This window comes from Epinephelus lanceolatus, chromosome 13, assembly GCF_041903045.1.
Source record: "Epinephelus lanceolatus isolate andai-2023 chromosome 13, ASM4190304v1, whole genome shotgun sequence".
In the NCBI taxonomy this organism is placed as follows: Eukaryota; Metazoa; Chordata; class Actinopteri; order Perciformes; family Serranidae; genus Epinephelus; species Epinephelus lanceolatus.
Window position 1 is genome coordinate 18879496 of NC_135746.1, and position 27572 is coordinate 18907067.

A 27572-nucleotide genomic window follows, 5' to 3' on the forward strand; every position below is an offset into this window, starting at 1 on the left:
AGTGATCACTAGCATGTCTTTGGGGTCATCGGGTGGGAACCTCCCTTCACCAGTGTTTCGTCTAGTTGGTCCCACGACACCCCCAGGAGGCTAGACAGTGATCTCTGGCGTCCCAGAGACACTCCCCTAATGCCAGGTCTCACTGCTCCCCTCCCCACACCAACCCAATAACCTCCTTTACCTCACTTATACATGGCTTTCTCAGCCCAAACAGCACTGCCACCTTCAACCAAACCCAGGCTCCGTACATGCGAGCTCCAGGTAGAAACAGGGCTGATACTACCTTTCCTAGCACATTCACCATACTCTATTTCACACGCTACATAGCATAACTACAATTAGGGTTGGGTACCGTTCATAATTGAACCGATACGGTACCGGTATCTGGAATTCGGTACCGGTACCAAACGGTACCTTATTTCGGTACTTTTTAACTGTATGGGCCCTAGGCCTTTTTGGGGTATTTTTATTGCCTTTACTTTTAAGCTCATATCACAGTCATTATAAAGGCTACATACACATGCTATATTTTGTTTTTTTCAGGTCAATCAGGGCTAACCAGATTTGTCATCATTCCATGTCCTCCTATGTGCCTGTATTTTATATTAATTTTTATATCAATGAAAAAAACAAATCTGTGTGCCTAAATTCTTACATTTTTACATGTATCTCACCATAGCAAGTTGGAAAATGACATATTCTGCCATATATGAAGAGGGGAGACTCTCTGGAATCTGGCAATATAAGAACCATGATGCTGGGACATTCTGTCACTTCACAGTTGTCCAAAACATGTGGTTTGTGCCAGGCGGACATGTTTGCCAGTATTTTTTCATTATTGCAAGAAATTCCATTGACTCATTCACAAGTCACTAAGATCATAGAAAAATAGTCAACCAAGTGCAATGATGTCCTCCAAGATAATATTTGTTTCTCAGTTTCAGTTATATATTGGGGAGACATTTTGGGCATTGGTGGGAGGGCACGTGTCCCCCTCAATGTATATGGTGACTACGGCCCTGTCAGCATGCATTAGGCTGCAGTTGTCTGGGTGCGCAAAGGTGAAGTGGCTGGTCTTGTCATACAAAGTTTGATGGAGTGTCAACTGGACAATATGGAGATATTTGCATCTTGAAAGCCGGACTACAAATGTGGATAGACAGGGAGAAACACACGCAAGCCTAAGACGTGGTAAGATACGATATTCCTCACTATATGAAGTGACTGATAACAAGATCTGTATAATGGATTGTAAAGAAATTCGTCAGGTTTTTATTTTGTAGACAATTGATCTGTATTTATAGCATGATGGGATGACAGCACAATGATGTGTGTGGTCCTGCGCTTTCATGTGATATGCATGGCATTTCTGTGTGAGCCTGCGTTCGCGAGTAATCCATCCAAGAGTAATGTGTGTGCAAAGCTGTATGAAAGCTCTGTTATACATCATTTTATTGTAATTTTCGCTGTGAAAACATTGGATTACCGACAAGTGCTTGGCCTTGTTGGAAAGCTACAATTCTGCTGTTTCCGCTGATATGCATGGCTTCTCACTATGACGCACAGTCGCGGAGAAAATCCACAAAGCAGAACGGGTGTGAATTTGGACGCACTATGCGTCGTTCGGGCCCATAGTCTAAACTTCTTAGTTTCAACATTTTATTGAGAACATTTAGGAACAGTGCTGCACGTTAACTTTTGTCTGCACATTGTTTTTGTCGCCATTGTTGCTGAGTCTGAGGTGTGAGTCATGCGCTCTCGCTCCGCCTCCACCTCAGGTACCGAAATTTGGCACCGTTTCATTTTAAGTGAATCGGTACTCGGTAGTACCGACGTGAATCGGTACCAAGTACAAAACGTACCGAGTTTCGGTACCCAACCCTAACTACAATATAAGCTAAAGTTAAAGGAGCTAAATAAACTTACAGGATCAGCAAACACACTCACCTTGCCGCATGGCCTCAAACAAAATGGATTCAAATAGGCCACTCCCACACTTAAATAACCTTCCTCTTCCTGGACTTCCTCCTTACTTACACATGGCTTTCTCAGCCCAAACAGCACTGCCATCTTCAACCAAACCCAGGCTCCGTACATTCGAGCTCCAGGTAGAAACAGGGCTGATACTACCTTTCTTAGCACATTCACCATACTCTATTTCACACGCTACATAGCATAACTACAATATAAGCTAAAGTTAAAGGAGCTAAATGAACTTACAGGATCAGCAAGCACATTCACCTCGCCACATGGCCTCAAACAAAATGGACTCTGTCCCCGCACTCCGAGTTCCCCCGGGAGCGAGACAGCTGATCTTGCTATGAATCCCCTACACCCCACTTCCACTGGACAAATCCTAGTTTTCCATCCTCACTGCTCAGCTTCTGCTCCTAAGTCTGCATATCTAAGCTTTTTTCTTTCAAACATTGTGTGCAGCGGAAGCCTCTGTTACATTAGCAAACTGTTAGTCCGCCATTGTTATTAATTCTAGAGTATGTTGATTAGGGCTATCGTGGACCTCTCGCTCGCCCCCCCTCTCTGACCCGTCAGGCCACACCGCCCGCGGAAGCGCTGCAAATAGCCTCGAAGCGCCTCGAAGCGAAGCCAGTTTCCTTTCAGCGCCCATGTTAACCTATTGTGTCATCCACACCGGCTGCGCCACGCCGCGCAGCTCCGTGGCTGCTCCCACCTCCCACTCGCAAAGAGGACAGCTGCGGTGGTGTTTTTTTTTCTCCACAATCGAATATCAATTTTCACATTCGAAGGTCCTTTTTTTTTTTAAATTCGAATTTAGAATATTCGTTGACAGCCCTAATGTTGATTATACAAAGCAACAATGGGCATTCACGGCGTTCACCGAGTTTCTGTCAGAAAGGTCAAAGTAATTCAGTTAATTGAGTTAGAGAAGTCAAATGACTATCTTATTAGAAGGTTGTCGTAGGTGAAATAAAGGTTCATGATTGGGAGAACAATATATAGTCCTTAACAAAATAAATCAAGCGGGCTTTACATATGCACTGACATGAAAAATTTAAGCATGAGGGAGTTTTTCATTGGCAAACAAAAAGGTGAACAAACCCCCAAAACTGTAACTTCTGTGAGCATACTTTTAGACTTAGAGAAGTTTGTTTATAAAGAGTAATGATACATTTATCTCTCTCTGAAATTCATTGTCTCAACTTGCATTTCTTAAAGGCACTGACTGTAAAAGCTGTGCTCATTGTGATAAATTTTCAATCTGACGTCATTGCATTGGTGTAAAAAAAAAAAAAAAAAATTGAAAACATTAAACTGACTGATGATCAGCTACGGCCAACCCAAATAATAATACATTTTGGAAAAACTGTGAAACATGCATACTCTGTTAAAGGGTCCACAGCAGATGAATTACCACTGCTCTGTGAACTGTAGAAGACACCTGAACTTTTCATGATGATTATTCTGTCTTATTATAATTTACAGTTCTTTTTTCTTGTTCTTGTTGAAGAAAAAAAGAAAGTAGCTTTCTGCTAATTAATCTGTCCCTCGGCCAGCTTTCTGTCCTCCGTCTCTCTGATTCACTGCCAGTAACAAAAAAAAAAAAAACAGACGTGTGTTTGAGGATGTGAAAAACCAGAGCTCTTTTGTTCTTCTCTCCATTCAGCCTCTACAAATTAGACTTGAATAGTTAGACCTAATAATGAGACCACAGGACAATATAAGATCCCAAAGTGGCATCAACGTCAAAATGTTACATAACGTTAGAAAAGTTTTTTTTTTTTTTTTGTCTCCACTGCTTGTTTGTTTTTACATAGTCTGTGCAGAGCTCCCAGCTCAATTCTCCAGTTCAGTTATCCATTAAATTGTTTTAACTGCACCAAATTTTTTAATTTATCCATAAAATATTAGAAAATAGAGAACACTGACCATGCTTTTATTTTACCTCTTGTGTATTACATAAGTAAAGGAAGGAAGTGGAAGTGCATTAGGCAAAACAGGAAGAGCATAGTGCTTTGTTTTCCCTTGTAGCTATTGGTCGCTATCCCAAGTTACCAAAGAGCATGAATGTATGTTCTCTGCAGTTACTGTCCTCAGTAGTTGAAATGGCAGATGGTGCAACAACTTGAGTAACTGTGGAAAACAAAATGCAGCGTGTCCTGTGTTGTTGGTAGTGGCTAGGCATTATATTTTCCAGTTGTCTGTCCATCCATCCTTTCGTCTGTACGTACGTAAGTCCATCTGTCCGTCCCAGAACATTTTAAGGACATAAATGCCCACTTAGATTCAACGATGAACTGATTAGACTTCCGTGGTCAAAGGATAAAAGCCACTGTGACCTCACAAAACATGTTCTTGGCAATAACTCAGCATTTCATACACTAATTATGACAACATTTCACACAAATGTCTACTTGGATAAAATGATAAAGTAATGACCTTTTTATATCCAAAAAGTCAAAGGTCATCTTCACTGTGACATCATAATGTTCTGCATAAACACTTTTCTGGCCATTACTCAACACCATAACTCAGCAACAGAGGGGGAGATATTTGGTCAGATATTGAGTTGGTGTAACAAGCATGTTTCAGACAGGCACTGCACTGGCAGGCTAATATTACAATGATGGATGTTTAAATGAAAGTGGCAGAAGTTTCAAATAATGAGGTAAATATGTGTAAAAGTAATCCCCTGTCAGCAAAGACCTCAGGCATCACACCGTACTAAAGACTGTGACCAATGTTTGTGAACATCAGCTCATGAAAGATTTCTTTATATGGTCATCTGCTCCAGGCGCATTACTGCAAGTATTTGCATTACTTAGCCTACACTGCTACATGTAGCTACATGCTAATGTCAGGAATCCTGTAATTTTGGTTGCAATGTTGTTAATTTCTTAACAACTCAGATCATATTCCTGCTGCAACATGTCCCGTTGTGCTTAGAAGAGTTTATTAGTGATATTTAATGGTAGAAATTGCCTCTTTACACAGTAATTCCCTGGCTGCCAGTGCACTGCTCAATGTAGCTACATGCTAACATCAGGGAAACATGTTATCTTGGTTGCTGTTATTGTAAATTTCTCCATGATTTCCGATCATACTTCAGCTGAAACATGTCCAGTTGAGTTAAGAAGCTTTTATTGGTGATTTCTCAGTGCTCACAGTGTTCACCACTGTGTTGCCAGGTAGAAGATGTGAGTGAAACATTCATGTTTAAGAATATGTAGCCTCTTATCAGCAAGATTTGAAGCGTTGTCAGCTGTCATGGCTACATATGAGTGTGGACAGACATGGATGTAAACTGTAACTGCATCTTGACTGGTTCACAGAGGCATACAATTGAAGGTGGTCATTCTAGTTGGTTACATTTAACAGCACTGTGGTTAACATGTCATATTTAGGCACAAAACTACTTGGTTATGGTTAGGAAAAAGGTCATGTTTTGGCTTGAAATACGCACATTTGGTGGCACAATTACCACTGGAAATGCCACAGATGTTTCGCCAAAACACAGCCAGTTTTGTTTGTTGGTATCATACAGTGGTCTGCAGCTTGGCAGCTGTTTCGCCTTCATGTCACACCATCCACCGTCCCCTCCTCCTCAGGGATGAAAAATAGTCAGCTCATATAGATGGAGTGAGAACATCACTTTAGAAACGATATGATACTTATGAAATGTACACATGTAATTAGTCAAGGGTGTGCTGAAATGTACAGTGCCAGCATTTTCTTCTGGTTTCTGGGCTGGGCGCCAGTAATAATGCCATCTCTCAAAAATGGAAGTGTTTATTTTTCCTATGACTCTGCTGTACATACCATATGTATGTATTATGCATTGAGATTATAAATCACCATATTACATTCTAATTCATGTGATTTAGGGCAGTAGGTCCCAATCTGTGGGTCGTGGTAGCAACATAAATCTGAGGGGTCATGAGATGATTACCAAACTTATTTTTCTTTCACGTAAGTATGTTTATTTCTTCTGTATTTTCTTCCTATTTTCCACACTTTTGGTTTAATGTTGTTAATTAAAACTTAATAAGAGACCAAAAAGATTTTAAGAGAGAGAGAGAGAGAGAGATGAAAGAAAAGGAAACTCTTTCAGACAGTGACTTTTGTTGTTTTGCCATGCTCATATTGAGCATTGTGCGGAAATTGTGTTAATACAAATTGGAAAATGGGCTTTTATTGAATTTAGGCATTAGGAAGTTTGATGCACTTTTAGCTGCACAAACACAAGCGACCATCCAGTATCAGTGCTTCTCCTTAGTATTGATGGTGGAGGTGTGAGGAGGGGATTTCGTCCCTGAGAAGAATTGTCCTGTAGTAATGATGTGTTATTGAATATGTTAGGTCTGGCCTGCAGGGCTTGGCCTGTTCACTGCCCCACAGGGACTGTTAGAGTTACTCTATCCTAATCAATCATTATGATTGGAAGACTCTGCCAAATCAGCTTCCTTATTATACTGCCTTTCTTTATTGATGCACCAGTTTAGATGTTTTGTGCAAAAGCAAAGAAAAGTGATTCAAATATTAAATTGTGATAATGCACACACTCTCATAAATTTAGAATTTTAAGATTTTTACTCCCTGATTGCTATCTGTGGGTTGGAACTGATAAGGCATGATGAATCTTGTGGTTTTTGCATGTTAAGAATAAAAAAAAAAGTCTCCTCCTGTGTAAGTCTGTGCTGAGCCCTCCACTGCGACACTGTGCTCAAAATAACCTTTCTTACCTCCATTACATCATGAACCTCTGTGGACTCGCTCCCCCATCTTGCCTCTACTTTCTTCTGCCCTCTTCTATTTTAGCTCTGTGATTCATCTTTTCATGCACCTGAAGCAGCTCTTTGCTCTGCACTCTGTTGGAGTGGGAAAGAACCAGGTTTATCCATTTTGGGTGACACCACTTTTTTTTTGTTTCTTAAGTTTTGTTTATTGAAATTTCCAGAGCATACATGAATCAATCTAAGCTTTAATGCCCATGTCTGGACAAGAAAACATACACATCAGTATACATGGAGAGATAAAGAGATATTACAGTGATAATTCAAATTAAGTTTTAAAAAAAGGACTTGATCAAAAATGATGATGATGATGATGATAATTGTGATCATCATAAAATAAACAAATATAAAAGCTACAACAGTCATAAAGAAATAATAATAAGAAAGTAATAGAAGGATAATAAAAAAGAAAATAATAATAAAAGAAATTATAAAAATAAAATAAAGAAATGGTAACTGTGACACAAAGAATCCAAGAAAGAAATCATTAAAGGAAAAGGAAATGTTAGAAATAAAATAAAAATATAGGGGAAAAAATTAGCAATAAAGGCTAAGAGAGAAAATAAACAAAACCATAGAATGACATCACTTCTTGAATCTGCTGAAACAAAATGGCTCCTTCCTGACCCTATTTTGCTCAAGTAAGCCTGATGATGAGATTTTCATGTAAGCAGTGTAATTGTTCAACAAGTCTTCAAACCTTAACGACAAAATAAATCATGTGCCTTCCAAATTAACCACTATGAGCATTTTCCTATCTGCTGCCCTTGTTGGCAGAAAGACAACAAATTACCCCTGCCGGGTTTGGTCCCTGTGAAAGCTGAAGTAACACTTAAATTACACTGAAACGTTTTTCCATCCATGACAGTTGTCCATGTGTTTATGTTGTGTACCCTTGTTGTTGTAACAAACCCCTACAAGTCATTTTAATGTTTCTTGCACTTGAATTTTATCTGGATATGAGACACTTGATATACCAAGAGCAAATGAGAGAGAGATTTTATGGGGTGTTACTTCTGCTGTTGAGAAAGAACAGTTCTTATTTTCAAGACCACAAGAGGTCACCTGTAAGGAAAACAAATGTTTAAACTAAACATTCAAACCCAGCTATAGAGTCTTCATCCTACATTGCTGTTTTCTTTGCCACACACAAGGTATTTTATTTAGGGCTATTTGTTTAGAGCTGTTAAAGATATGCTCATCCCCTCTTTCATGAACTCGTTCACTTCTCTTAGGTCGCTGCCTTCTGTTGCTCTTTTTTTGCACATCCATTTTTCATCAGCTTTGGTCCTGATGCAGCACTAACTGCTTCACAGAGCACGGTGGAAGATGTGTGAGGTCATGATGTGTGTGCATGTGTGTGTGTGTTGTACCGGTGTGTGTACAGTGCTGGTGGGAGTTGGAGCATTTGAAGGACAAACGATGAATCATAGCCCCAGTGCAGCTGCTTCCTTGGTTAGCATACTGATGCAGGACGGTGTAGGTGCTCTAATCTTTACAGCTGAGGGGCTTGAGATTTACTGTATCCACCAAACACACTCATATATCACAATCCCCGTCAAATAACAGTAAAACCCATTGACCCTAAAAAAAGACAACCGTGGTGATAAGTACAGTCAGGTCCATAATTATTTGGACAATGATACGGTTGTCATCATTTTGGCTCTGTACACCACCACAATGGGTTTTAAATGAAACAATGAATACCTGCTTAAAGTGCAGACTTTCAGCTTTCATTTAAGGCTTTTTTCAAAAATGTAGTATGAACCGTGTAGGAATTACAACCATTTCTTCACACAGTCCCCCAACTTTAACGGCTCATAAGTATTTGGACAAACTAACATAATCATCAATTAAACAGTCAGTTTTAATACTTGGTTGCAAATCCTTTACAGTCAATGACTGCCTGAAGTGTTGGACACATAGGCGTCATCAGATGCTGGGTTTCTTCCCTGGTGATGCTCTGCCAGCCCTTTACTGCAGCCGTCTGCACTTCCTGCTTGTGTTTTGGGTGTTTTGCCCTCAGTTTTGGCTTCAGCAAGAGAAACGCATGCTCAATTGGATTCAGGTCAGATGATATGACTTGGCCATTGCAGAACATTCCACTTCTTTGCCTTAAAAATGTCTTTGGTTGCTTTTGCAGTATGCTTCAGGTCAATGTCCATCTGCACTGTGAAGCATCGTCCAATGAGTTTTGAAGCATTTAGTTGAATCTGAGCAGATAATGTAGCCCCAAACACTTCAGCTTTCATCCTGCTGCTCTTGTAAGCAGTCACATCATCAATAAATACAAGAGAACCAGTTCCACTGGCAGCCATACATGGCCATGACATAACAGTACCTCCACCATGCTTCACTGATGAGGTGGTGTGCGTTGGATCATGAGCAGTTCCTTCCCTTCTTCCTTCTCTTGTCTTCCCATCATTCTGGTAGTTGATCTTTGTTTTATCTGTCCATAATATGCTGTTCCACAACTGTACAGGCTTTTTAGATGGTTTTTGACAAACTCTAATCTGGCCTTCCATTTTTAAGGCTAACCAGTGGTTTGCATCTTGTGATAAACCCTCTGTATTTATTCTAGTGAAGTCTTGTCTTGCTTACAAGAGCAGCAGGATGAAAGCTGAAGTGTTTGGGGCTACATTATCTGCTCAGATTCAACCAAATGCTTCAAAACTCATTGGACGATGCTTCACAGTGCAGATGGACAATGACCTGAAGCATATTGCAAAAGCAACCAAAGACATTTTTAAGGCAAAGAAGTGGAATGTTCTGCAATGGCCAAGTCATATTATCTGACCTGAATCCAACTGAGCATGTGTTTCTCTTGCTGAAGCCAAAACTGAGGGCAAAACACCCAAAACACAAGCAGGAAGTGCAGACGGCTGCAGTAAAGGGCTGGCAGAGCATCACCAGGGAAGAAACCCAGCATCTGATGATGCCTATGTGTCCAACACTTCAGGCAGTCATTGACTGTAAAGGATTTGCAACCAAGTATTAAAACTGACTGTTTAATTGATGATTATGTTAGTTTGTCCAAATACTTATGAGCCGTTAAAGTTGGGGGACTGTGTGAAGAAATGGTTGTAATTCCTACACGGTTCATACTACATTTTTGAAAAAAGCCTTAAATGAAAGCTGAGAGTCTGCACTTTAAGCAGGTATTCATTGTTTCATTTAAAACCCATTGTGGTGGTGTACAGAGCCAAAATGACGACAACTGTATCATTGTCCAAATAATTATGGACCTGACTGTACATATTCAAGTACTGTGTACTGTGTAAGTGCATCTGTCTGCTGACTCAGGGTAATTAGGAACATACAGCACTGTGAATCATGGTGGTCACTGCTTGCTCATTTGAGGCGAAAGGAATTGTTGTTTTAAAACGCTGTGGTACAGCATTTCCAGGAGAAGCTGCACAGACATAAACAAGTTTTACAAGCGGACATGTTTTCAAGAATTTACATGATTTATTGAGCAAAGACACTTAACATGTGCTTGTTTGTGTGATTAAGTCATTTTTTAGACTAGATAATTGCATTAGCCGGCTAAAGCCCATATACTGTTCCCGCTCCGTTAAGCAGACGAATGAAAGTAATGAGACGAGGAAGAGAACTCTGGCAAGAAAACAGATTTCTATTTACAGCTGATTTCTTTCACATGTCTCTTTAAGTCAAATGGCACCCAGCAACATGTGAGGGAAAACGTTGATAAGACATGAGTAAGGTTTCCTCTTGTCTGGCTGACAGATAAATATCTGCTTCTTTCTTGAAAGGTATACTATGTACAAACTGTGAATGTGAAGGCCAACCCCAGATTCACTCGCTTGGTGTTTTATCTCGCCATAATTATTTTTTTTCAAAGGCTGTGTCCGCGATTTCTGTAGCTTCATTTCGCCTGTGTGCTGCTTTCAGTTTGGCACCTGGTTGCTACCTTTTTATAAAGTCCCAACCTCACCTGCACACTGTGTACAGGAACATCCCAAACACAGCAAGATAAGAAGAAAATAAGAAAATACTGGAAGAGGGAGAGTCTCTGCAGAAAAAGAAAAACACTTCTAGTGGATCAAATGTGTTGATTGTGAGGGATTACTTTTATTTAAGTCTGTACTTTTTTTTAAATGACAATCCTATATAGAATACCTTTTTAAAGCTAAGTTAATCAACATTTTTTTATATTAAGAATAGATCAAATGACCACATGATGTAAAAGGGGTTGCTTGTAGTGAAAAACCCACAGAGAATTATCAGTGATATTTAGAAGTGCTGCGTCAAATTGAGTTGGACTTGCTGTAACTTCCTCAAGATGTTTTGCCCCTGCAGACATACAAAATGATAAGAAGTTAGTGCAGAACAAAGCAGAGTTAAAGGAACAGCGTGTAAAAATTAGGAGGATTTAGTGGCATCTAGTGGTAAGGATTGCAGATTGCAACTAGCTGAAACTTCTCCTGGTTAGATGTCCTTCGCCCTTCCCTGTTCAAGAGGTGTTTACAGGTAACCGAATTATCCACAGAGGTATCTTTCTCTCCAAAACAAATGGACCCGCTGATTGAGACCAGTAAAAACACTGAATAAAACAGATTAACGTTAAAAAAGGAGGGGCTGCTAATTATGGTGGCTGCAGCAAATACATGAGTCACCCAGTGTTTGGTTTGTCTGATCTTACATACTGAGCCTTTAAAAGGAGATATGATGATGTCAGTTCTGTGTTTACAGGTTCCCACTACTCCCATCAATTAATGTATTTTTAAGGTAACTGGATAAACCAATGATATGTTTGTCGAAGCATGTTTTTTAAAATTAATTAAATACCCAACAGTATAGTTCAGTTTCATAAATTGTAGCTGTTGAGATATGTTAATCAGCCTGTAAGTTTGCACCTGTTCAGATTGACATTGCAAATTAAGTGTCTTCAAAGTTGCACCAAATAGACAACCTCTTAGTTTTTGAATGTTCAATTTAACAGTGTATGTTTTTGTGAATAGTTAAGTTGTCTCTGATGGTCTAGTGTTTGTAGTGTGTCTGTAATCTATCTATTAAGTCTGTTTCTGTGACAGACTATATTTCATTCAATAATTACATTAGTCCAAAAGAGAAAAAATCAACTATGATCTTTCAATCTTCAACACAAACTTCAAGTTAGCGAAATTTATTTTCCTTAATGTAACAAGAAGTATAAATTCCTTATATCAGTAATTAGATATCAAGAAACAGTATTTCATAGTATAAAAACACAGTTGTGTCTGCACATCAACAGAATAACAAGATCATGTTGCAACATTTGCAGGAAAGTCTGCAACACAATAAGACTTCAGTGTCTGTGCTCATATATAATAGATTAAGATCATCTGCCCAAATCCATTCATGCTTCAGTTATTGCTTCTCACTGTTTTTTATTGTATTTTAAACTTCATCTCATGTACCTGTTGCCACTGCTTCTCAACCACACACACCATAAATACCTGACTTTGGAAACTGTTCTTTAAACTGTTTGGATAGCTGCACCTTTAAGTGACACGTTTGACCCTGAATGTTGTTTTTGTGCCAAAACGTAGAACATATAGACATTAGTTGGGCAATAATCTAAAAGTAATTTGAGGCCCGAAGCCAGAAACAACAGTCTGCTTTTAATGTCTTACTAATTAAAGCCACATCGATAGTGTTTATATGCGTTCCAGACAGCCCTCTCTCACTAGTCATCGTCTTTTCTCACATATGACTCTGGAGCTCAGATGCTTATCGGGGCTCAGAGATATTTAGAGATTCATGACAGGAGGGTCAGCGAAGGGGGTGGATTTGTTATTTCAACCCAGTTAGAAAGGCAGGCCTCTAGGGTCAAACGCTGGCCAGTGTGGCCTGATTATGATCGTGTCCTGGGGGGTCTTTCCTGCATCCATGCAGGCTGTTGTTGTTGTTTGGCTCAGCTTACTGTTCAAGTGTAGCAGCCGCACAGATGAAGGGACAGGGGTGATGAAAAACAGACAAATTGTGGGAGGTATAGAGAGAGCTGGGTTAAAGGGTTAATGATGCACTGATGTAGGTAGAGGGGGACAACCTGGTTTTATCTGTTGTCCTAAAACGGCAGCTAACAGGTGTGTGACTCTGCAGCTTTAGGGTCACTCAGGTTTGCATTTCTTTCGTTCTGCTCAGTCTCTTCCTCTCTCACACATAAACACACACACACACACACACACACACACACACACACACCCTTTTTTTTCCCCCCCAAGATATTTTTTTGGCGTTTTAGCCTTTAATTGATAGGACAGCTTAAGCGTGAAGGGAGGAGAGAGAGAGAGGGAAGGACATGCAGCAAAGGGCCACAGGCTGGAGTCGAACCCGGGCCGCTGCGGCAACAGCCTTGTACATGGGGCACCTGCTCTACCACTAAGCCACCGACGCCCCACACACACATGCTTGAGTTTTTTTTTTTTTATCTTTCTGCTGTTTTATGTATCTTATTCTCCCTCCAATTCTCTTCTCATGTCAGATATATGAGCCTGAAATTAAATACAGTAATGGTCACTGATTTATCTGCCAAACATCGGTATCGGCTGATATTCACCTTGTTGACTGCTAGCAGCCTACTGGCAAATAAGATAAGATGTTTTTTCTGTTGTGTCACATTAATTTTGCGTAGGCTTAAAAGCAGGGCTTGAGACTACTGGTGTCCCGTCGTCCTGGGGACAGTGGACATCTTCCATGGGACTCCTTTGGGACAAAAGTACACAGTAAACTCACTACTGATGCATCATGGGCCACACCCTTTTCTTACCTGATGACGCTACATTATGAGCAACAAATCTATTTAGAAATCTGCAATGTTAGCTGTTAGCTGTTCGCTGCCGGTGGCTGGAACTAACAGCTAACGGAGATAGATGGATTAGATAGGGATTTATGATATATTTTGTATGGTAAAAGGCTTGTTTAAACAAAACTTTCATGTGAAAGTTATATTAAAAGTTGTTTCATCAGTGTGCATGACTGGATTTGTAGAGAGTCATAGATGGTGTGATGGTGACCCGAATGACTTTAAATTAGTCGTTGTTGTTTTTTATACTGAAGATTTCTTTATTTCCCTGGCACAAAAGGGGAAATAAATAACAAAATCATAGAATGCCACACAGATCTTTGCAAAGATATGTCTTTCCTACAAAATACTACTTTAGCTCTGTGAACGTTTAACATATATGGTCAAATTAAAAAAGTTCCATGCAGTTGTGCAAAATTTCATCAGTGGCGTCAATTATAACCAGAAATTTTGGGCAATTCAAGGGAATATTTCCAGGTCTGAAAAGTGAAGCCAATGCGGAAGTGCCTTAAACCTGCATTTTTTCTAATGGCCAGAGGGGGGACTCTAATAGTTACAAAAAGAAGTCCGATTGCATAAAAGTATATGAGAAAATAAGTGTACTTGTCATTTGATTTATTACTTCAGTAAACAATTTCCAAATGAGTTGATGGTCCCATCTCTAGTTTTAAGTCTTTATCAATACAGCATGAAATTAATTTTGTAAATGATGGTCACATTTTCAGTAAAACAGATGATAAAATTGATAAAGCAGTGTAGGCTTTAGGCCCTAAAGCCTACACTGCTTTGTTGTCTCTTTGTGTCCCCTTATTGCCACATTATCTAATCTAGCCCTCAGTCAAAAAAAGCTTTACACCCCTGCTTCAGGGTGTGGCTACCTTGTGATTGACAAGTTGCTGCCATGACCGCAGCAGTCCTCAGGCTCTCAGTCAGATTCACCCTTCGCTCCTCCACAACTTCACCCTCTCGTCCAAATACGGTCACTTCTGGCTCTAAAAAACCAAGATGGCAGTGGTCAACATGCCATACTAGAGGCTTACAGAAAAGTCCACAAACCAGTGGGTGATGTCACAGGGGCTATGTACACCTCAGCAAGTACAAATTTGAAGTTCTCTTACAGGTGACTGCTAACAATCTAACCATTACAGTAAAATGACACAGCATTTGATCAGTTGTGCTGTATAACGTCTGGATGAGAAGTGTTTTACATAGCTGAGACCGGGACCTTAGGCCTAAAGATTTAATATTCAAGATGTACAGCAGCATGGCTCTAGGTGTGGTAATGTCTGTTGGTGAAGTATCTCAAAGCTGACATTTGTGGGCTGGATTGCTGCGACATTTTGTGCAGTAATTTATGGGTTCCAGATGGCGAAGACTAATGACTTTGTTTATGCCCTGACTCTTGTGACTTTCAAGGTGGCCAGTGTCAAAACTTTCTTAAAAAATGTCATATTACTGAGTTTGAGTAATCCAATCCTGAACTGGCAAATTGTATTTTGTCATGAATTGCAGAGCAGTTTTTAACTTTTAGCCAAACACCAAACTGAACTGACCTTCATTCTTCTAAAATCCATTTAAAGATAAACTAATAGAAGAACTGGCAGCCTCGCTTTTGGACACAAACACACAGAGACACAAAGAGATTATTGTAACCTTTATTCAAACAGGGAAGGCCACTGAGAATATGCACTCTTTTACAAGGACACCCTGATTATACATAAACAATAGAAGCACACAAAAGTTATTGTATACATCAACAAATTATAAAACAATAGAGGATAGGGAGTCTTTACCTATGTGTTTGCCAGTGAAGCCTGTATCTGCGTGTTTGCCAGTGAGTTGACAGATTTATTGTAATGGATGCCTCTCTTCCTGTAAGCCACCATAAATAAAATTACATAGTCAAACCTGCCCTTTTTATGTAGAGCAGAAGTGAAGGAGACAACTGGAATGAGGGACCGAACAATAGAGGAGAAAAAAAGACAGAAAAGGGGAGACGCTTGTAAATCTGTGATACATCTGGACATGACTGGATGTCGTCAGATTTGATTCCCACTTGGGATAACTAAGAGCTTTAGCTCACACAAATCAGCCAAAACTCTTTTCTAAGGAGGATGATTTGATCAAAGACTTATATTTTTCATGATAATATATGATCTAGGACTGGTTTGACTCATTCAGTATTTCACTTGAAACTGCTCATGACTGCAGAAACACACACACATATGCACACACATAACACAGAAGGACAGGTATTCGTAGTCTGAGCACCTGAGCAGAGTTGAAGGATTGTGGAAACAGTGAGAGTGCTCTTTGGGGGTCTTGTCAGGCTTTGATCTTTGGTATGTACTGAATGTGGGGGTCAGGGATAATAGATTGGGGGCTGGCAGGGGTAAAGAGACATGAAGGGAAAGGGAGGGAGAGGGAGACAGACATGATGGTCACACAGGCCTCTGAAACCTCCTGTTAGACCTGGATGAAGATTTTTGTGGCAAATGCCTCTCATATTTCATTTTAACCTGCTTGGAGTAACTTATTGGTGGATTCTGAGTCATCAGTATTGTTAAGACGGTAATTGTTAAATTAAAACTGACCTTACTAAATGCTGTTCTTAACGTATAGGTAGGGGTTGCTGTTTACATTTGCCCAAACAAATCTGGAATTTTACTGGTATATGATTTGAAAATGCAAAAATGTATGTTAAAATTGATTTTAATGCAGAGCAAATACTGTAGTCTAATCATGGTATTGTCTTATAAAAGAAAAAAGTTTTGGGAATTTTTGTTTATTTGCTTTCTTGACGAGTTGACAAGATCTTGTTTCTCTCTCGTCTGTACAGTAAAGAGGCTTTCACACTAGGAACCTGGGCTCGGATCCGAGTACATTTGGCTCCAAAGTCTAGTTTGTTTGATAAGTATGAACTGGACGCAAGCACGTTTTTTTCTTTTAGTCTGTGCCAGATTCCACTTGAAAAGGTTGTCTGATTCATGTGTACACTTCGCATCAGGTGTGAAAACCAATTGCAGCAAAACACGCGAGTGGACTGCTTTTTAACGTGAGGAGAGTTGCAGAGGCATTTTTAAGTACCAGCGGTTTCCTTCAAGATCTCAATGTGTCTGCTGCACGCACTGATGTCATCCTCTGAACTGCACAGCCATGACTGATAAAGAAGAAAGGCAGGCAAGAGGGTCGTTCTTGACATTGTCTCCAAAATATAAACAGCAGTAGGTATAATGTGAAGGTTGACTTCATATGTACTCCGGATCTTGCATTTGGCATGGACTACTTTCCTTGGACTTCATTCTTGCCTTCTTTTTCTCCCCATACTGGCTCTGTTTTTTATCTCCTTTCTCTTTCTATCTTCTCATCTCTGCTTTCACCTCCTCCTCTCCCCTGTCTTTATCTCCGCTCTCCCAGCCGCCCCCTCCACGGCATCATCTTCCTTTCGTCTGCTCTGAGACTCTTACCACACTTCAGAGGTCAGAGGTTGCAAGGTTAACTGTCACGTACAAACTACGACCCCACAGAGAGTCTTTAAGCCTGTTATCTCCTACTGTGTGTTTGCTTGTGTGTGCATATGTTCACCTGGGAATAATCCTACTGTGATGTCTCGTGTTTCACTGAGACAACAGAATTTAAAGGGAGTGACGCTGTACTCTTTCTTTCCTTTATATTTTGGCAAGATTAAAAGTTGGGAAATTTTGAAGCATCATCAAACAATTCAGTTTTCCTGCTTGCGCATTTTCATCAGCACCTCGCTGAGTCATTGGCAATAAAATTACCACGCTGGCCAGATGGAGTAGATTTACGGCCTCTGTTTCCGCTCCATCATTATTGTGCTTCTTTTTATGATTTGACAAGTATAGCTAGTTTTGTGGTGAGCTGGAAAATATTAAGCTATTGTATCTGATATCTGCTTATTTCTACAAGGGTTCTCAAGTATATTTAATCCAATAACAGCTACGTCGATCCACTATTCTGTTGCATGAACCCCCCTCTTGAAGTCTTAAAACCATCTAGACAATAACTTGTATAAATCAATATAGAGCTACAAAATAAAAAGCATGAAATACAAGCTATAAACCCAAACGATTGTACTGTTTTTGCACATGTGAACTCCTAAATCAGTTTCACTCACAGCTGCAGCTTATTTGATAACATTATAAAGACAAGCCTCTTCTGTTTTATTTGAATGCATCAGATTTAAACAAAGGTCACCAAGGCTCTTTTTGCATACTTACTGCAGCCTCTTCTCTCAGCCTACTCTGACACAAGAGACCTGAGCTTGAGACGTAATTTGCCAACTGCGTCACCCTCGTCTTTTCCATTAACCCCCTCCTCATGCGTTCTGTGTTTGGTTTAAGGGATATAAATCTCCTCTGCTGGCCCTTGTGGAGTGATTTAGGAGACAGAGGGTCGTCTCTCTCCTGGAGCCACTGCGTGCAGAGGTGCAGCCAAGAAGTGCATGTGAGAGGCACAAGAGAGAAAATAAGAATCAAAGATACATTCAAGATAAAAGTGAAAGCAGAAACAGTGTTAAAGTGGGATGAAGGATCATAGGAAAATGGCAAAGGAGATAATCTTATCTTTCCTTCATTGCTGATCTTGGAATCGTAGGTCATTCTCATTGTGGATAATCAGATGGGAAGGATTTAAAGTTTATTTGAAGTGGACTGACAAATTAGACTTCGGAGTATTTTTGTCATTCAAGAAGTACCAAAGACAATTTCACACAGAGTTCTCTACGAGTCAGAGAGATATGAGCAGTCTGTGAAAGTTTAACAGCACTCATTACCTACATTTTCCTGTCAAGAAATCTTGCTGCTGGGCAAGAATGGTAGTGTAGTGGGCTCAAAGTTTAGCTCCATTTCATGGATAAAATTGGATGTCACCATGTGCTTGCTTTAGCATCTCAGTGCATGATCAGATTATTTCGTTACTACCTTGGGCCAGGTTGATATAGGAAATGTAATGTTGATGTGAAATCAATATAAACACAGCTCTGTCAACAAATCTGTCAACAGTTATTAACCCCTATCTTCCAGCACATTCTGCGCAACATGATCCACATGCTTTGAGTAAATTTCTTGTCTTTACTGTGTAGCACTGTATATGGTAATTCTATATTTATCTTATTATCAAAAATACCATGAAAAGATAATAAACAACCATGCGTTAGTCTGTTGTCTAACTTCCCTACTCTGTCTGTGGCTTTTAAGGCCCTGACACACCAAGCTGAAGGTTGGCTGTTGGTCAATGTTGGGCCGTCGGTGAGTATCCGTGGCCCTTGTTGCTGCAGTATGTCCCGTAATGTTGGCCCCTTAGTCGACGCTAGTCGACTTTTTTTCTGCCGATCCAGGATGTTGAATTGGCGTCAGCGACTGCAGAGGCTGTCAGTGAATGAAATCACTCTGATTGGCAGTTCAGCTCAGCGCATGGGAAGAGTAGCAGAAGTGAGGAAAGTAAGCAAAGGGCTAAAGTCAAGAGAGTGTGAGACCACAACAAACTTCCCCAAAACTATATTAGGTAAGGTTATTTTTCTTTAGCCATTGAGCTCCTTAGCAGAAATGGTTCATGATGGTTTGTATTATTGTTCACTGGGGAACGGTGAATATCCTCTGTTCTCTCAACATTGGATTGTGATGTTAATTTGCTAACTGGCTAAGTAACATCAAAATGGTCTTCCAGTTTTCCATTTTGAATGACGATTGCAGACTATCACCATCTGCTGGTGTGGAGAGATATTTCTTCTCACGCAAGCGCAGAGCGTAAGCACTTGATAGCTATCAGTTGAAGACTTTGCAGTGTGTTCATGTGCAACTTTCTGGCTGAAACGTGAGGCAACACAACAAGGAGGCTTCATTGCTACTAGTTGTCTGAAGTCTGGTGTGTCTGGGCCTTAAGCTCGAAGCCCATAAGTTCCTACTGTAGATGAAGGCCTAAATCTGGGGCACTGGTGTATAGTTTCAGCTTTTAAAAAAGGCTCAGCAATTTCCTCAAACAGCTTGGCACTAAAGTGTTTTTAGCAAATGTTACTCAAACAGGGGGAAACAGAACAGTTGTTTGGGACTGTTGGTGCCCTAGTTAGTATTTAAAAGCAGCAGAACAGAACAATGTATTTGGGAATAACTCAAAATAAACTACAGTGCCTGTGCTTGTCGTAATGAAGGAACACGTCCCCCAGTGCAACAGTGGCTCATTCATGTATCTTTAAAGTATGTGGACAACATTGGAGCTCTAGAGAACATAAGAAGTAGCTGAATCAGGCATTGACAGTTGATACTTGTTAGTAGGATCAGTTTATTGCTAGTTATGTAGAAAATTACAAGCCCCATGTTTTTTGTGTCTAAATGACGAATGAGAACCACAGATTTTGGAATGGGTTCAATATTGAGCGAGCGTAGCAGCCGACAGCTGAGCAAGAAGCTGCGATGTAACACCCAGCGTATATGTGCCATCAGCTTATGTCCACTTAAAGTGCTTGTTTTTGCCACTGACAGCTCAGATTATTCTGGCAGGCTCAGATTAGTCTGGCAACATTATAGGAAGGATCCCGACCGAGATGGACCAAGAGAAAGATCTTTTTGTTTAATCAGAAACCGCACCAAAATTGCTATTGCCAAACCCACCACACTCCAAACAGTAATTGTATCATTGTTAAACATAACTTTATTCAAAGTTGACAGAGACAAAATAAAATTCATAAAAACAGTCGTGATTGGTTTTCCCACTGTTACAACAATCACCAACTCTGGTTTGGTTGACATAAACCCTTAATTCACCCAGTTAGATGTGAAAATATGGTGGCTCTATACACACTAAAATTACCGTTAATTCAAATGAATCGATCTCAGGGTTGTTTCTGGTTAAATAAAAGCAATCTTTTTCTTTAATAAAAAGGTCTATCTCTGCAAGGGTCTTGTCCATAATGTTGTGATAAACATGTAATAACAATATGAGCCTGTCAGTAGCAAAAACAAGCACTAGTGGACATACACTGAGGCTATTATGCCCTGAATGGTTACATTGCAGCCTAGCCATTTTGCTCGATACTGGACCCATCTCAAAAATTGTTGTTCCCATTAGTCACAACACTAGAAATAGTTTCTGTCTTTGTCCAGTTCAGCTTTACCTGTCTGCCACTTGCCCCTTTAAACAATTTAACAAGTTGGATTAAACAAACAATAGCAATTATTTATTAAGTCTGAATGGTTACTCAGCAATTACTGTAAGTGCCACACAAGTCTGCTGGCAGACACACCAAGGGCCTAATGGATGTGTGAACAAGTGAAAGAGGCTGCAGAGAGAAAAAGAGGGAGATAAAATCATCCTTTGTGAGTATTCAGCCTCCTGTGTTGAAAGACGATGAGACCAAGAATGAATGAAAAGAGTTGAAACAGGTTATAAGAGAGACAGGAGTAGGTGTAAACAGATACTTGAAACTACAGCGCTCCCTGTTAATTGAATATTTAATATACTGTACCATGTGTATATATATAGTACGTAGTTGCTGCACACGAGGGAAGGTGTATACCTCTCCTGAACGCATCTCTGGTTGTATTGAATGATGCTGCAAAATGGAAAAATTAGACTAAGGCTGCTCAAAGGTTTCCCAATAAGATGAATAAATTCAGATTTCATCATCCAGAAAAACAGACAGAAAACTGCTGTTGTTTTGTGACCTGCAGGTCTAAGTCTGTCTTTAAGTCATTGTGGCAGACCATGCTGACCAAGCAGATGTCAAAAAATGCACAACTGGCAGTGAAACTTCAACATTTTCTGTCTGGGAACTCGTGAAAGGAATTCAGAGCAGCTCAGGCAATGCAGTACTTATCAGTTTTTGGGTCAGTTCATTTTCAGTTCACTGGAATGATAAACTGAAACTGTAGTTCTTATAATACCATCAAAGCTTTCACTCTCAGAACCTCTCAAAACCTGGCCCCTTCATTGGAGCTCCGATCAGGCCCATAAACTCAGGCTCGACCCTACATGAACCCACAAAGTTTCTGTCCAAGCCTGACCCATGGCAGCAGTTTTGGGCCTGAGCCTGATTTAAAAACATTTTTACTTAAAACAAATATATGTTATAGATTATAATATCTATATCTATTTTAATGCTAAAACATTTATCCAAGTAAAGGGCTCACATGTGTCCTAGTGCTTACATCTCCCTTTATTTCAATAGTCTTGTAAGTCTTGCTCAGTAGAGTGGGCTGTGCATCTAGTGCACACTGTGGTCCACAGCAGCACAGATGATGATCACTGCTCTTTGGTGAATGTTATGCACATCTCTCCCATTGCTCAGGAAGCAGAAGCAAAAACTGCCAACCAAGTAGCCTTGTAATTGCCCCCCTCGCTCTTTCACTGGTTTCCCGACCCTCTCTTATGTGCTCTCTCTCTCTCCCTGTGTTCTTTACAATATTGCTTTGTTGTCCTGTCACTTTCCCTCTCTCAGTTGCAGTCCCCCCTCTCTTTCTCTTTTTCCCTCTTGAGTACATTAAAACAGTCCATTAAAACTCCTGCCATGCATGCACAAGAATAGCCACTTTCATAAAATAATAGTAATAGATGCATTTTTTTTTTTAATGTAAATTTTAGAAAACCCAACTTGATTCAAGCCCAAACTTGGCTGGTCGTGTTGGGCCCAATAGGGCTTGGGCAAAGAATCTGACCACCAACATACATTACCCACACTGCATCTCATCCACCATTAGTTTTGTTGGAGATTCAGATGTGATATGCTAGTAGTGGTTTATTTAGCCTCAAGCCAGTAGCCTCAAGCAGAGATGAGGAGCAGGCTACAAAGGTCTGTTAACTTCACTTCTCTTATACTCCACACCATCAGATTGTTTTTCATTTTCAAACTTGTAGTCTTTAAATCACTTTAGGCAACTTATCAGACTTCAAATGTACAATATGGACATAATTCCTATTGATCCGGGCTGAGTTTCCTGGTCTATTTAATGACCCACAAGGCTCATTCATCTTCATCCTGAAGCATTCTCTGCCACTGCTCTGAAAGCATTTACCCCGAGTGTTACAGTTGCTGTGGTGAGAAATTAGCAGCAGCATTTTTGACACCCAGAAGAAGGAGTGGCATTTTGATGGGGTCAGAGAGGGCTTATGAGGTAACTCAGGGACAGAGGTGGTCAAAGGGTGACCATTTGAGGGAGGCGGGTCAAATAAAAGAGGGCAGAGTCAGGTGTTGGAGGGGATCTGTGGAATTTTGGAGAAGAGGGCAAGATATGCTGGGAATGCCAGTCACGAGATGGTTTAGGGGAGGGTGGGGTCGCTGCAGTTCTGGAGGTCAGCTGATGACTCACACTCCAAATCTGATCAGAAGACCTGATGGCTTTAAAAGGACAACATGACAGCACCATCCTCCTCTGGGTGGAATTATATGAACCAATGAGCTTTTATTTTGTGTGAGCACATGCAAAGGCTTTCAGTGTGCAATAATGATTGTCTGGCTTCAGTTATATTGCTGATTTGTTGTGAAGAATCAGGAGCCAGTTTAACAAAAGTAACTTGCTAGTAGTGCATACATGCAGAGAACAAATAGTGCCATCATCGTGTTTCACAAATAACTGTCACTTGTTAATTGCAGACGCATTTCCGAGTCCTACGAGGTTCTCGTATGCTCATGCATGGGTTGCAAGTATGGTGTTTTGATTAGTAAATTGTGTCGAACTTGAAGGGGGAGAAGTTATTTTATGGTGCAAATTGCAGCTTGTTTTTCATGAGAGTCCAGAACCATATTTTGACATAACATCGAGGTTCTCAATTTCTGTTGCGAGAGAGCAAACAGGGATTAAGAGCGTGTTTGGATTATGTTTTTGTAGTAAGTGTGGGTTTTTTTGGCCAATCAGATGCAAACAAAATCAGATATTTGTATATCCAAGAAATGACTGACACAGGTTACTGGACTTAAAATGTCACTGCCCCATAATGTTGGATCAGTCAAATAAGGGATTGGCTGAGCAGGTTAAAACTGAAAAGTCTTGGAGCCAAAAATATGACAGGGAGTTCATTGATCAGACTTGTTTTAATCTCTCTGCAAAAACACACACCTCTCCAAAAATGCATCCAAGGCACTCACTGTAATTAAAATCCTTTACTGATTCATGAATAAACCAATGCGTTTTAACTAAAGAGTCTTAATCAGGGTATAATGTTATACCCTGGACTTTTACACTGAGTGACCTGGCCAGTCGTTGTTTTTTTTATCTTTATGTGACTACTTGCCCTGTACTTGAAGAGCTCCTGATTTTTTTTTTTTTTTAAACAATTTACTACACAGTGCCTTATCCAAGTGCACATACACATCTTCTCTGTTTGCCTTTATTACAACACCATCTTGGACAAGTCTCCACCTGATGATTGATCCTCCCTCCCTCCCCTCCTCAAACTAGCTCTCACTTTCTTTTTCTCATCTTTTAGTACATCCCTCCCAACCTGTCCCAAGCAGAGTGTCCCCTCTGTGGTGTCACTTTTCAGGGCTTTCCTGGAGGAGTTTGAGGAGGGCTGATGGGAATGGAGCCGGAGTTGTCCATTAGTTAGATTAGCAGCTCTGTGGGGAGGCTCTGGTTCCCTCTCCCCTGGCCAGGACAGACAAAGCTCAGGTCTGCCTGCCATTGTATGGCTGTCAGTCGGAGCTGGTCACTACCAAAAAAAACCTGTAAGGACCCAGATCCACTGATAAGGTGCTGTGAGGCAGGCTCTGTTATTTACTTGTTGACACACTGTGTCCATAATTGAAAAACGACTATGAAACTGTACTTTTTGATCTTCTATTTTTAAATCTATATTCTTGTAATGTTACTTTGTGCTGTGATGTTGGTATGTTGCCCAGTTTGCTGTAGGATTTTTATGTAGCTCTTTTTCAGCTTCATTTGCTAGAGATCTGACTGTTGACCAACTGTTGCTGTCTGACCAACAGGGGAATGATCTCAATGAGGTGTTGTGGATATGACCTGATTTGAATTAACCCATTTTTTGGTCTTGTCATGATGTTTTGTCTTTTAATGATGGAGGTTACTGCCTGCTGAAAAAACTTTTTAAGAATGTGTATCATATTGACAGCATTTAAGGATCTAATAGCATCCTGGCAAGCATAATAGTGTCCTGAGCAAAGAATGAAGTCACACTACTTCTGTGTTTGTATTCCACTGGCTAGCTAATCAGTGCCTCTCTGCACTGTGCTCCTATGGCTGTTACCACCGATAACATCGTGCTGACCGTAATGGCATAACGTTGTTGTTGCTGAAGCATAAAGCTCCCACCCGCCCCAGGTTAAAGCCGTTACCTCTGACAGCACCTAAGTTTGAACTGTTGGCACTGTTAGCTGCTAGCCATGGATGTCTGGAAAGACCTGGATACAGCGTTGGAGGCAGGCCCCCGTTCATTCCTATGAAAGTTGTTCAGTGGTGCGTGAAGCCATAAAAGTTCAAATGCTGTGCATAAACTTACTCAGATCATCGGTTAGCATAGCTTTCTGTAGCTTGATGCAGAGAGGAAACAGGGGTCGACATCTACGGCACAGTCCAAATTCTCCTACCAATACCTCTAATGCTAACTAATTAACAGACTTTATATTGTTTGTTTATTCTGTGCACAAACAGAAATGTAAAAACAACAATTCGCTGGTGATGACAAGACTCAGGGAGACTCTACACAAAGGTGCAAACATACACTGTAGTTTGCCCAGAAACTAGCCATGTAACTCCCTTTTTAAAATATTTTTACATTTCTTTTTTCTCTCCACAGATCATACAAATCATTCTTTAGCTTTCTCCAGGCTGTATGCTAAGTAAGCTAAGCTAGCAGCCATGAGGGTAACAACATGTTAGTGAGCTTTAGAGGTGCTGGTAGGCAGTTTTCTCACCTTTGTACAGAGCCAGGCTAAATATTCACCCCTGTTTCTCAGGCTTTGCGCTAAGCTAGGCAAATTGCCTTCTGGCTGACCACAGCTCTGTCGTCAGCACACAAATGTGAGCGTGATATATTTTCATCAAATTTTCGTAAAACTGTCCTAAACATTTATATTACTCCTACAGAGCAAAAAACAGATCGCCCATGTACCTCTGTGTGTGCCAAAGCATTTAAATGTATTCTCTTTTAAAAAAGGTATGATTCTTGACTCAGTGTCTCTTCTTTCTGTGTCTCTTTCAGCCTTTGGAGAAAAATGGCCAAATCTCCAGCGTGACCAGTCTGAATGGACATTCAGAGGACAACACGCTGGCAGAAGGTGTGTGTCTGTTTCATCAATACTGTTTATTTATAGTGTTTGACTTTGGGTGATGTTCCTGTGGTCAGCGGGTAAGTAGTGGCGATGTTTGTGTGTGTTTGTGTCTGGGATTTTGTACTGTTTCTTCAGCAGTGGCCAAAGGTAAGCTTGTTTGTGTGGGGTCAGTTTTCTGTGTGTGTGTGTGTGTGTGTGTGTGTGCAGATTCTTGTCTGCAGATGTCTTCGCAGCTTTCCAAGATTTACTTTATCCTGAACTAATCCCTTTGTCAACAGACAGGGGACACCTACAGGGGCTTTTCACATATGAGACACACACACACACACACACACACACACCCACATACCCAACATACTGTGTGTTTCCCTCACTATTCCTTGAATCATCAAATGATAGCATGTAAATGTTAACTCATATACATACAATAAATAAACTTGTCCTTGGCCCCATCCCAATACACCCCTTGCCCCTACCTTGTAGCCCATACACCTCCATTTTGTGCATTCACGTCTAGGGGTAGGGTGTCCTGAATCTTGCTGGGATAGAGCAGTAGGGTAGACTGTAAGGCCTACATGACTGGCTAGATAGCTGGCTTATGTTACATTGTTATTGCTGATTTGTGCATGATAGTCCAGCATTAAGACATATTTCCATGTCTGCTCTTTGATAGAAAAGGAAGCTTGAAATTTAACTTAAGTTCTGCAGCAAAGTTGCTGCACTTGTTAAAATAAGAAATGGGATTGGGCCTTAGTATGATGCCGAGTTTCATGACAGATTCAGGAAGATTTTGAGCTCAGATCACAGCTAATGAAGACAGAAGTAGGCCTCATTTGTCCCATTGTTCAACTGACTATTCAAAACATTGTTCTTATAAAATGGAAATATTTAAAAAGGACTGTCTTTGGTCTTGTGGGAGGTACTCTAATGAACATTCTTCGATCAGTTATCTGAGATAAACATTAACCAGTAATAAACTGGGCAGAATTGATGTCTGCCAATACGTGCACCAACCTGCTCTGTCCATCTCCCGCAGCGGCCTCCTATCTCCAGAGCTGCCTTTGTTTATTTTCTTTGCCATTTCTATCGTGTCTCCCTCAATCTGGGAGGGCTGCAGGGGCCTGTGCACCCTCCCTAAATATTTAGCAGGCCGTGACCTGGGCCCCGCACAAAGCAACTTGCGCACTTCATAATATGTTATGGCCCAGGGGAAGGGGTAACCCTATACTACTTAAAACACAGAGATATGTCACATACCACTATGTCAAATAACCTATTTAATAAGATATTTAATGAAGCGATTCTGCCCGTTTATAGAGAAACCCAATACCTCTTCAGAGCAGAGATACAGAGGGTCTGAGTTGATGTGGCACGTAGACTAGAGTAATTTGGGTGTTGAAATCGTTGCTTCTGTGGACATGTACTGTAAGTTAATTAGCAACTAAGAAGGTTATAGAACAGAAAAGACCACGTATTTACCTTGTCGGGAATTCTTAGCTCTTGTGCACTTATGCATACACAAATCTGCAGTTTATTTGCCCTCATAGAATGAGCGTGCTCACTAGCAGGATAAAAACTGGAGAAAACAACTGAAGTTGTGGGGAAAAAAAATCAAGGCCACAGATTGAAGGAGAGCAGGGGAGTGAAAGGAAGGGAGATCCACAATGGGGAAAAGAAAAGATAGGGAAGTGGAAGGTATGGAGGGGATTCACATCCCAGCACTACTCTACCTCTTGTGCAGCCTGATAAAGAC

General features: G+C 40.5%; 1 protein-coding gene across 1 annotated transcript in view; it reads left to right on the forward strand.

Moving 5' to 3' along the window:
* akap12b (A kinase (PRKA) anchor protein 12b) overlaps positions 1-27572 on the forward strand; it is a 63245-nt gene that overhangs the window by 12216 nt on the left and 23457 nt on the right. Inside the window, exon 3 of the mRNA XM_033649256.2 lies at positions 25750-25825. Coding sequence (XP_033505147.2) covers positions 25750-25825 — 76 coding nt within the window. The remainder of the gene's footprint in view (positions 1-25749; positions 25826-27572) is intronic.